Below are 12490 nucleotides of genomic sequence, written 5' to 3' on the forward strand. Positions count from 1 at the left end.
CCAACACTTGAAGATGATTTCTTACCTGCCCATGGAGAGCCTCCCGAAAGCACCTCCCCAGCAGCCCCGGGGCTCTCTGCTGTTGCTGTCTGCTCTCAGTGGCAATGCTGTTGCCATTCCCATGGGCATAGGTGTACCAGGGCACAGCAGCCAGCTGAGGCACCAGGACTGCCTCCACACTGTTCTCTTCCGACACCTCTTCATCACCCCGCACCCTGGCCACCTGGTGTATTTGCACGATGGCTTCTGGAGGGTGGTTGATGTGGACGTTCACCAGAGAAGGGTTTAGGGAAGCTGGAAGATGAGTTGACACCACATCTGTGACAATCTGGCAACAATTTGGCACCCAAAGAGTATCATCACAAACAAAGTCACATGGGAGGAGAGGTAGACTGAGCCCACCAGGAAATCTAGAGGAAGACTGCATCTAAGAGAAAATATTTCTCTGTCCTAAAAAGAGGACAAACCTACCAAAATCTCCACAAGAAACTAGGGAAACCTCCTGTCTAACAACCTGGCCTGAAACAGCAAGCATAAGGAGGTAATGGCCTCCTTAGGCCTGTTAAAAAATATCTAAGGAGCATACCAGTAGGAGTAAAATGTGGGGTCTGGAGTCATTGGCCATGCTCACCCAGTTGGTTGGACAAGGGCAGGGTGTATGTGGAGTGCCTCATGGAGCTGCCAGCTGGGGTCTTTGGGCCTCTTCCTCCTTGATTCTTTTCCAAAGAGGGAGCTGGCAGGTGGCAAAACTTCCCTGTGGAGTTGGAGGGGCACCAGCATTCATCCCGGCCCACGCAGCGCCCTCCATTCAGGCAGGGGATCTGACAGAAGTCTGCAAGGCAAAGCGATGTCTGCTTAGAGGAGGAACTGAGACACTGGCTCTAGCCAAAGGCAGCTGGAGGACACCAGGCAGCTGAACCTGGACAGCACTAACCCCAGGATGTCCCAAGGACCAGGTCTAGCACTGGGCTGGGGTCAGCACTTCCTGCCTGGAGGCAGGCTCAGGTCCCTGCTGGGCAACACCATTTTCCCAAGTTCTGCTCACAACTGGAATCGTGGCTTGAAGAAGATGAACCGTCCCTTGGGCTCTGGGGGGCCACAGCCAGGCTGAGCCATCCATGTCCTGGAGGCTGCCAAGGTGGTGTTGCTGACACAACAGGATTTGTTGGAGTGGGTCAGGAGCTATGGCAGCCATGTGTAGCCAACTCTGCCCAATTTCTTCACTTCTGCATCACCCCCTCCCCACTTGGCAGGGTTTTTACTCCTAGCCCAGAAGGGAACTCAGCAGGATAGGAGAGGCAGACAGAGAGAACAGGCAGAGAGCCACATCCTCAGAGCCTGTCTCACATCCAGCCCTGGCCCTGCCAGCAGTTCATGTGAGAGAAGTGTAGAGTGGGACAAAAGAATCAGAAGCAATTCATCGGCACAGGGTCGGAAAAAGCATCCACAGATGAAACCAAAGTTATGTCCTTTCTGACCTCATCAGATGCTTGGAGCAACCCAGAGCATCTCAGAGTGAACTACACTCGAGCAACACATGGGATTCCTTTACAGATTATCCTGACTCATTTCAGTGTGAGATGAGACACTGCTGCTCCACATTCCTGGATGGCTTGTCAGATTCATCCCAGGGGATGAACACCCATCCTGTTTCAAATTCATTTGCTCAAGCCCAGCACTCAGTTTAGGGGAAGGAGACACATTTTTGAACTGGGACTTAGGCAGAAATTGCTGTGAACACAGTCTTCCATCAGTGTCCACAACAGCATGACTTTTAATTCTCTCAGTGTTAGAGGAAATTGAGTGATATATAGGCACTCAGAGGACAAGTCCCAATAAGTCCAGCATGTGGCTCCCACCAGTTAGATCCAAAACAATGTGACCAACCCACAGCTGGATATCCCAGTGACTTGATGAGCAATCCCAGTGACTCTGAAAGGTGAGCAAGCCCTGTTTATAAGAACAGTTTACAACCTGCAGCCAACTCTCCTGGCTGCCATGTGAGTGAAAGGAGAGAACAGGAGGAAATTAGGTGATGAAAGTCAGCCCCAAGACTGGATGCCAACTAAAGCAGTGAGCTGGCTCTGAGAAGAAGGGGGTGGTGAGGCTTGGCTGCAGGCCTGACTCAAGCACACACATCCCCTCTACCCAGGGTGAGATGGAAACAGGATGTGCTTGCCCAGGAAAGAGAGCAATGAGGCAAAGTCTGTCTTCCTCCTCCAGAGAGAGAATAAGTCCCAAAGACCCCAGAAGACATTTTCCAAGGCACTGAGAGAAGCCATCGCTTCCCCTCCCTACAGCAGCCCAAGCCCTTAGTCTGTAGAGTTAGGAAAAGCAGGAAGAGTAGAGAAACAGGTAAGAAGGTGGAGGACATAGGGGTGCTCACAGATGCGGAAGCCAGATTTGGGATCGTGGTCATGCCCCCCTTGGCTATAGAGAGTGGTGGTGTCTCCTTTCTCGCAGCTGTTGTAGCAGCGCCCACTCTGGCATGTCTGTTTGCAGATGGTGGGTGTGAAGACAATTTTTATCTTCCTAATCTTCTCTGTCAGGTTGGCCCCTAAGAAAGAAAAATAGTACTAAGTGGAAACAGCATCTCCAGGCCAGGGGAGCTGTTATTCGCAGCTCAAGCTCCAAACAATCCCCAGTGCAAAGAGAGGTCTATGTCTCTCCTCAAGGTGGTGGAGTCACCATCCCTGGAGGTGTTTAAGAAAAGACTTGATGTGGCACTTAGTGTCGTGGCCTAGCTGACAAGGTGGTTTTACGTCATTGATTTTACTCAATGATCTTTAAGATCTTTGCCAACCTAGCTGACTCTGTGATTCTATGATTGTCTCCTTGCCCCTTGCTCACTCCAGCCTGTTTTCTGCTTCAGTATCTGCAAGTTTGTCAACACATGAACAATGGCAAGCAGCATGCTCTGCCTGCCCCGTTGGAGTGGCATAACAGTGTGAAGGGACACACATGCACTAACTTCATCATAAAGGAGTTTTCCCATTTTAAGCAATATTCTTCCTCCAGAAGTTGGAAGACTTGCTGCTCTTAAACCACTCGAAGTCTCCCCACATGAACACACTGGCATCCAGAAGAGAGAGCATCAGGTCTTAAGAAAACCACTGCCTCCCTACAAGTGTCCTCTGACCTCCTGCAGCTATCTGTGGTCTTCTGGTCCCTCACCATCCTCCCATATGATGGAAAATCACACTCAGAGATCTTCAGGACTTGTGGAAAATGGTCAACAGACAGAACTACTGTGTAACAAGCTGACTTGACACCAGAGCCTTCCATCCCACCCCAATGGGACAGGCATGGGCTGCCCTTGCTGTGCTCACCCCCCTCCCTGTTTCAACCCCCACTTTCAGATTACAGCTTCAACCAGGTTCATGGCTCTGCTCACAAGGGCTGAAGTGCCACATGGTGCCTCCTTGGGGAATCATGGCTTCAGGAAGGAACCAAGCTGCAGAAGACAACTGGCATCTGTCCTAGCTGGGAAAGCATTGAGGCTCAGCATCTGCATGTCCCAGCAACCTGGCCTAATCCCTGCTCATGTCAGAAGGCATCGAGGCAGCAGTCAAAGGGAAGAAATAAATGCTGGTTGCATAATCTGACCTTGAGAGCTGCTCAGACTGAGGAGTAAGCTGGGAGACACCATTCCTACAGACTGAGGCAATTCCCCTTCAGGGCAGTGTGGTGGGGTGATGTTCATCATCTGAGATGCAACTGTCATATCCCCCGGTTCTTGTCTCAAAGCCATCAGCATTTTGCTTCCCTGATGTGTGCCCCTTTCTTTGCCAAGCCCAGCAATGCCCATGCTGACCTTCCCTTTTCATTCCACTGAGCAGCACAGTTCCGGGAGTCCACGGTTTCTTGGGGATCCCCAGTCAAACTGTTGCCCTATCCCATGACCCCACCAAGAAGCCCCAGAAGAATGACAGCCCTGCAGGCCTTACCCTTTGCAGACAAGGTGTGCTCCTGGGAAACAGCATGTGGGCCAGAGCTGCTCTGCTCATGTCCATTCCCATTGGGGAGTGCATTAGAGGTGAGCTGGCCACTGCTGGCTGGGTAGCGCCGCACAGTCCTTGATGACCCTGTGTGCTGAGGGGATATGGGAGAGCCAATTCTGCTCTGAATCCTGTGGAAGAGAAAAAATGAACCAATATGCCTCACAAGTGACTGCACTGACCCACAGTGCCTGTCCACCAATGAACCTTGCAGCAACCTTCACTGCCAAGCTGCCTGAGCCGCAATCTGGACACAGATTTGTCTACCTGAGCAGCATCCCACTCCTCCCCTACTTTCAGTCATCACCATGGCACACTGTTTCTCTCTAGGAACCATGCCCCATGTCCTGAGCCTGCCGGGACACAGCGTTCACCAAGACACCTTCTCTGTACCATCACATCAGGCTGTCCTTCCACAGGGATGCTTTGCCAGCCTTGAAAAACCTCTGCCTGCCCATCACACTCAAGGTCTGTTCCTTGACCACAGCAAACATAAGCAGCTCCAAATACACTTGTTCTTATGGTGAAAGTTTTCTCAAGACCTGCCATTCCAGCCCCAAACAAGCACTAAAAACACAGTAAGACGGTCAGACAAGAGGCCAGACCAAGCAAATACACAAAACTTGGCCCATGAGAGTAACAAACAAGAGAGAATGACCAAGAAACAACTCAACTCTTTAAGAGCAGTTACAACTTTCTGCACTAACTGCATTTATGGCTTTTGGTACTCTCTGGGGACTAAGCACAGAGAAACCATCCAGCTCTCAAGGTCACACTTCATAACACTCTTTATAAAGCCAGTAAACCACAAGGCAGAGCTCTTTGTGTCAAAGATCTTCATCTACTGCACTTGCTCCCATTTCCTTTTACTGACTGCAGCACTCAGCATCCAAGAGGGTGCTCTGCTTTCCAACAAAAGTATTTTACTCTCACCTGCACCACTTGCAAGGAAAAAGGCTTAGTACAGCCAAGGGCCAAAATGGGTGGGCTGCCCACATGCTCCTTGGGTTTCTTTGAAAGTCCCAGCCTTGGATTCCTCTGTGAATGAACTTCAGAACTGACAACTCTTTTGCATACCCTGTCCAACACCTCCATCTCTGATTAAGTGGCTGAGGCAAAGAGTGGCACTTCCCACTGAAGTGCCCAGAGATATCTATCCCATTCTGTGGTTTGTACCATCTTCCCCATCACAGTCAGCACAGGAGATGTGTTACAGTGTCTGCAGGCAATGCAAATTTCTAAACCAAACAGGACTGGATGATTCAATGAGAATTGGCTGACAGCAGCTCTGCCTTGCAGACATTCCTTGGATAGCTTGGAATAACAATAAGATCTGGGGAGATGGAAAGGGAGCTCATGCTGTGCTGGTATTCAAGCAGGTCAAGAACAACACACAAGGTAACTGTCAGCCAGTGAGCCAGAAATCAGCCCTGAACAATGGAAAAGATGACACACAGGTCAATTAGTCGGAAACTAAACATAAGGAATACAAACTGAGGTCAAGTCAAGAAGGTTTGTGAAGAAACACTTCTGTCAAAGGAGTCCATTTTCATAATTTGATAGAATTAGACACATGAACACCAAGAAGCTGAGAGCCTATGCTATTTCAATAAAAAAATAAACAGGGCAGTACAATATCAATCAGGCACATGCAAAATTAATAACAAACTGGCTGTGTAACAGAACACAAGAAGTAGTTGTCACTGGGGAGGGAATTAGATGGGTTCCAGGGTGATCAGTATGAGGCCTGGCACAATTCAAGAATTTCATCTGGAAATAAATATTTTTATTTCGAAATAAACATACAATCAACATTGATAATGTGTGCTGCTGACACAAAAATTTGCAATGTGGTGTATCGTGATGAGAACAGAGCAATCACACAGAGCAGTTTGGATCTCTGTGGAGGGTAAATGCATCCAAGCAACATGGGATTTTAATAGAGCCAAATGCAGGATTACACTTCTAGGAAGAAGGAATGCAGGCAGCAGCTGCAGATAGTTGGAGATGATCCTGGAAAACAGCAATTCTGAAAAGATTTCAGCGCTAATGACAAGCAATTAAATATGAACTGTCAGTTCAATGCCCTGACATTAGGACATTGAAACACTGCAGGAACAGGGAGGTATTTTTGCCTCCCTACACGTCCTCATCACAGGAGGGTGCATACATGCTATAATATCACCCTAGCTGTGACACAAAATATGTCACATCTTCTAAGGGATGTCAAAAGAATGGAGAGAATACAGGAAAAAACATGATAGAAATAATTGGGGGACAGGTGAGAATGCCTTTCTGTAGGAAACCTAAAGTATTCCATCTCTTCAATTTAGGATGAAGAAGATGAAGAGGCGGCTCTGCTTAGAGGGCACTGGTTTCTCCACAGGAACAAAATGCCAGGTGTAAAGAGCTAACAACATCTGCAAACTGAAGCTAAATGATTCTTTACTAGAAAGCATGCCTACATGCAGCAGTATAGCTGTCTTCCTTCTGCAGAAACCTCAGTGGTGGATTCCCACTCCCAATACCACCTCTTCAAGAGAGGAGTGTGCTGACAAAAATATTTCTTGTCCTGTTAAAATCAAGATCTAAACTGAGATGAGGACAGAAAATAATGCTTGTTTTTCAATAATCAGCAAGGCTAGCCAGAATAATTAAAGAGAAGTGAATCTTATTTCAGTTCTACCTCAGTCCCTTTCAGAAGCTCCCCTGAGATTCTGCAGAGTACCACCTACCCCAGATGGCCAGGGCAGCCAGGCATGACCTGCCCACACATTTCTGAGCTACTTATTCAGCCATGCAGCCAGAAAAGGAACTTCTGATGCCTGTTATGTACTGCTTTGTCTTCTGGTGTGCTACTGTTAGTTTTGTTAGTGACAAAGGAAAAGCAATATGGAACTCTAGGGAGGCTAGGGAAGAGCTGCGAAGCCTTGGAAGCTCAGGTACATTTGTTGTCTGACCTCTAGTAAGAGATCCCAAGCATAGTCCTGTGGGTGAACATGGCTAGGATTCCAGGGTCTTCTACTGCAGAGAGGGAAGCACCCTGAGGAAAAGAAGTGCGTTCCCCCAAACAGCAGTGACTGTTAGTGAGGGCCCTGAGTTCTGAAGAGTCACTGGGTGAAGGTGACAGGTAGCATAATACAGGGTAATATCAGCTCTTCTGCTTGAAAATTCTCACATCATGTCTGCCCTTGAGGAAAGGGAACACGCTGTGTGCAAGTAGTAGAGCTTGGCTGGGCTCTACACGCTGCCTGTCTGAAGGAACTTCACCCTTTGGCTTTGGGAACATCTCTTGTCATTCCCAGGATTACCAAATTTTGTAATAAAACCCACAAAACCCCATAACAACAACATGTGAAGGGCTTTAAATAAAATAATCATTAGCATTTCAGTTCCAAAGAAAAAGGGATTACATGACCTTACTACAAGGGGCAGTGCCAACTTCACAAAGGAAAAACAGAGTAGGAACATTACTCTATGATTTGCAACACTTGAGGAAAAGTCATCCTACTGAGATCCCATTGGCAAAGCATTCCAGTGTGAGTTGAAGCAGGGAGGAGGTGTGGGGGGAGTCAGATTTGCTTTGAATTAGTTTGTTTATTTGGTTCTATTCTAGGCGGATGAGCACTGGGATTTGTGGACAGAGCTGAGTAATACCATTCTAGCCTGGGCTACAGAAATCAATGGCAAAAGGCATCTTTCCATCTCAATTTGTCATGCCAAAGAGCTGGCACATGGTCAGGGAATACAAAACAGGTTTTTTTCCCCTTCAAACCTTCAGAATCAGTCCATGCTGGGCAATCAGGGACTGGCTTGCTTGAAGTGTCTCTGGAAATATACTTTAGCTCACCACAGCAGTACAGATCTGACCAGAAGCCATTAGCAGTCCTTATCCATTTGATGGATCTTAATAAACATAGGGCTGGAGCTAGGCCAGTTCCCAGGATCTGCACTGCCACAGGTTCTCTCATTGGTGTGGCTGTCCTAGGGGTGAGTGAGGATGGGAAACAGATGGGGTAGCTCCAAATCAGCAGTGTGGAGCTTGTGTTACCACACTCCATGCCTCCACCTGCTTGAGAAGAGGCAATGAAGAGGCAGAGGACTTTGACACTTCGAGCACTATGTTCTAGTCACTTAAAGTCCCACGGCCTCATATTTATTCAGTCTTACAGCCTCCCTCAACAAGGTATTATTCACTTCCACTCCTTCAGCCAGGCATATGGCCAGCACAGATCTCTTTTGCAAACGGGCAGTGGTCTCTTCCTTTACAGACAACTGCCTGCCAAGAAGCCGGTTTCCCTGCTCTTCATCCATCAGAGCTGCTGACAACTTTCTCTGTGTCAGGCACAGCCTGTAGGGCAAAATCAGCATGCAGACTTCTAGGACACCTCTCCTTCTGGGCTGTCCAGTAGCACCCACCTCCGGAGCTCACAGCAGCAGTGGACCAGGACAGAACACGGGGCAAGGAGGGAAGGCAGAGGGAGCAGCCTACTCCTTCCAGAAGCATGTATGTGTGTGCTCCTGCTGATTTCTACCAGCTGAAAGGTCACTGGCTGAGAGACTTCAGTCACCTTCACATGGAAATACCTATAGGTATTAGCACCTAATTAGGTGCTTATCAAAATTAAGAGATTTGGGATGGGAGGGAGCTGTGCAGACTGACACACATCTGCAACCGTTCAAAACTATCCAAAAAGCACTTTTAGCTGTCCTATTCTGAGGTGCAGGTCAATGACCTGGATTCCCAATAAGGCCAAAGACACATGCTAAAGTCAAGAGAACTAAGGGAGGTCTGGTCCCCTATATTTTAGTGCTACATATTCCTGCAGAACCCAAATAACACTTGTATTTCATTCAGCAGGCCATCCCACACACCACCACAGTACTTTTGTGTGTAAACATTTTCTTTTCAATGAATTTTGGTACCACTTGGACTCTGCTCTATATTTACTTTAGTCTTAGCAGGGTAGAGAAAGTACAAAAATATTGTATGTCCTGGATATCATGGCTCTCCTGCCAGTCCCAGATGAAACTACAAGGTGCCTGTTCTCTGAACAGAACAGGTGAGTGATTTCCTGTCGCTCCACTGAGGACTGAGCTGGCCGAGTCTCAGAAACTGCACAGATGGATAGGAGGATCTCTGTTTTCTGAATCAACCACAGAGTTTTTTTTTAAAGCCTGCAATTTCAAGATTAGATATGCAGAGTCACAATAACCAAGTCTAAATCACTGAGACTGAGGTATCCAGAAAACAATACTGTTTTCCTAACCCACTGTATGTAGAAAGCATTTTCAAATTTCTGATCACTTCTGATGATCATAGTCCTCTGGGTAACCAAAAGCCAGAGGGAGTACAGGTGGGCAAACTGTTCTCTTAGTGACTTAACACCAGGCATCCTCCTTGGAGCTGGAGGCAAAGATGGCAAACTCTTCAAAGCACTTCCCTCCCCCCAGCAGCAACACCTCAGTCTTTCCTGGATTTAGGTTCTATCGGCTGCTCTTCATCCAACTGTTGACTTTGGCCAGATTGCTAGTGAGCTGGGAAACGGTGGGGTTTTTTCTATTTGTGTAAAGGAAATGCAGAGCCAAGTACCACAAGAGTATTACTGGTTTTTCATCCAGCCTGCCTCACCCTCTCCCCAGCCAAAGCCTGACAGACCACAGCAGGGTGGATGGCTTGAGGCACTGTGGAGAGAGTGAGTCCTGGGCAGTGTGGTCAGTAAGGGAGGGGCACTAACCCCAGACAAGGCAAGGGGTGGAGAGATGAGGATTGGAAATTCACTGTTCCAGCTGGAAACAAATCTTTAATATGTTGAACGTCAAGGAGAGATGACAGAGACTATTGAGACCTAAGGAGCAATTCTCAGAAGGGTAACAACAGCACTGGCCAAAACAAATCTGAAGATAAGCAGCTCTCAGAGAAGAAACTATCTTCCCAGGGTCCAGAAAACCCCATCCCAGGGCCCAACAAGCTCCATCTCTCCAAATATAACCAGCTGTTGCAGTTGCTGCCTCCAGGTACCCAGGAAGGACACGTGCTGCCCATGGGGCTGGGAGCAGGGTCCTACAGAGGCTGAGCCACTGCAGCACTGGTAAGTCCACCCCAGCTGGGTGGACCATAGCCTGCATGTGCATCTCCAAGATGGGTGGGTTCAGCCAGGACAGGGACTGAGTCATGCTCAGCCCCTGATAACCTGCCAGTACAACAGGCAGGTTCTCCCCTGGATTTTAAATGCTGAACTCGGTGTCTGTCTTGTCCATCTGCCTGTCCCTCTGGCAAGATGCCCTCCCTGCTTGGGGCTACAGGGACCAAAATCAGTGATTCACTTCCCCCTTTGTAATGCTCAGCAGTTGCTGATTTTCCACTGAAGCATCAGAGAAGAACGGGCAGCCTTAACACCAGCATCTGTGTCTATGGGGGAAAGAGAAGCAGCCAACCTTGGAAAGCAGTAAATTGACTGCAAACCAGAAACTTCCCCTTTCTTGGACTCCACATAGGTTCCTCAGCAGGCAAAAAAGGATTCAGGGCTCAGTTGGCAGGCCCTGGAGCACAGGAGAGGCATTGCTTAGAGAGCACTCAAGTTTATTATCAATTAGCTCACAAACATGCTGATGAGGAAGACAGCTCTGGTAAGACTCTTGAAGGAGGGGGAAAACCACACCATACAAGGCACCTGACTTCAAGCCCACCCACATTATGTCCATAAATCCTGGCTCAGTTTATTATCTCCAGGTGCAGCAGAAATACCACAGAAATCTGCCTGCTGTCCCTCCTGCTGGTGTCTTCAGCCTTGGTACCTCCCATTCAAATGAGGAAGACCCTGAAGTCTAAAGCCCATGCTCCCCAGCATTTGGTGGAAGGCAAGGGAAGTTCTCCAGCACCGGAGAAACAGCTACCAGCATCCCCACAAGCACAAGACCTTCTTGGGAGAGCCAAGCAGAATCTGTGTACCATGAAGGCCACAAGAATGACCACTCAGTGCCTTTGTACCAGATTCACAGACACTTACAGCCAGATGTCATGAAAGATGGGACACAAGACAGGCACCTGGACCATCACAGGGACATCAAGGTGCAAGTCATCCAAAACTTTCTTCCCCTCCAAGACCTCTAGAGCTGCTGTTGGCAGAGTGTCACTGATGACACCCTTTGCCTTTGTGTGGGAGGGCACAAACAGCACTCACAAAGTGGGGCTGCAGGGCCCGGAACGTGTGTCAGGCTCCCTACCACACATTATACTCTGCCACTGGCACATGCCAAGAGTCATGTCAGTCCAACACCCAGGTGCCAGCCCTACCCCTTACCACAGCGACTAAAAAGCTCTCACAGAGCCCATATGGCTCTTATTTTGGGCTCTCACATGTGCCATATTGCAGTGGTAACTCCAGCTGCCTGCTCCACTTGACATATGTGCCAGTGGCTGGCCAAGATTTCTCTGAATCTCTCACTACAAACTGTAGCAACAGATGTGCAAGTCCATGGGACAGCAGAGTCACCAGCTGTCTGCCTCATGCCACCAAGCTCAGACTCCACCACCACCACCCTAGCAATTTCCTTCTTCTGGCCCCCAAAACAAGTGCCAGTGCTGCAGGGCCATCCTAGCTGGCTCCCATCCTGCCATGTACCATGTGAGAACAGAGAAGGCAAGGGCTGTGAACTCTAATTTTATCTGTTCAGGAGTTGCCAGACACCACATACGTAACTGAACCCCTCTAAGCTCACAGACAACTGACAAGTTCTTTTTAACCAGTCTCTTGGGATCCAATTTGCTCCTTAACCAAAGTGGCTGCTCACATGCCTCCACACAGCTCTCTGATGACATTAAATGCCCTTCTCTTGCCACATGTGCAATAAATGCCACCTGCCACTCTGTTGAATGCTCTTCTTTGCTCTCATGTATTAGGCAATGAGCAACTGACTCCCTGGAAGAAGTCCAACTCTCCAAGCATGGGAACAGCACCTGCCTGGCCCAGCCAGGCTGCAGAAACATGCCCGGCACAAAGGCATGGCATCAGGTGGTCACCAGGAGCTGCAGATTGTGGTCACCAGGAGCTGCAGATTGTGTTCATGGTTGGATCCATCAGGCCCTATTGCTGACCCATAAAATGGACAGAATCATGATTTCCAAATGCCAAATGTGATAAAGAACTGTCTGCAATCTGCCTACCTCCGGAGCAGAAGTGCAGGCCAATGCCAAAAATAAAAATGCAGCCTGCAACAGCCCTGAGCTTCAAGTGGAGCCAACAGAGGAACCATGCCAGGCTACTTGATTATAAATGCCACATTTGGGCCATACCTTGAACACTCCTTAAACTAAAACAGGGATTTAAATGGTGAGGGAGACCAGGCAAGCTACCACCTCTCTGGCAGAACTGCCCAGGCTGGCCTGTGGTGCTCAGTTGCATAGTCCTTTTGGCTGAAATAATGAGAAGGCTGCATGGAGGGGCTGGTGCTGAGCAGCACAATCAACGGGCACAACACTGCTGCCAAAT

General features: G+C 48.6%; 1 protein-coding gene across 2 annotated transcripts in view; it reads right to left on the reverse strand.

The window, feature by feature from the left end:
- LTBP2 (latent transforming growth factor beta binding protein 2) overlaps positions 1–12490 on the reverse strand; it is a 70327-nt gene that overhangs the window by 35141 nt on the left and 22696 nt on the right. For both annotated transcript variants that reach the window (XM_066188498.1, XM_066188499.1), the window contains 4 exons: positions 3948–4129; positions 2387–2557; positions 632–832; positions 26–294 (listed from right to left, as the gene is read on the reverse strand). In XM_066188498.1, the coding sequence (XP_066044595.1) occupies positions 26–294; positions 632–832; positions 2387–2557; positions 3948–4129 (823 nt within the window). The remainder of the gene's footprint in view (positions 1–25; positions 295–631; positions 833–2386; positions 2558–3947; positions 4130–12490) is intronic.

The sequence above is a fragment of the Chamaea fasciata genome, unplaced genomic scaffold, assembly GCF_029207755.1.
Source record: "Chamaea fasciata isolate MVZ Bird 193981 ecotype frontalis unplaced genomic scaffold, bChaFas1.0.hap1 SCAF_7, whole genome shotgun sequence".
NCBI lineage: Eukaryota > Metazoa > Chordata > Aves > Passeriformes > Sylviidae > Chamaea > Chamaea fasciata.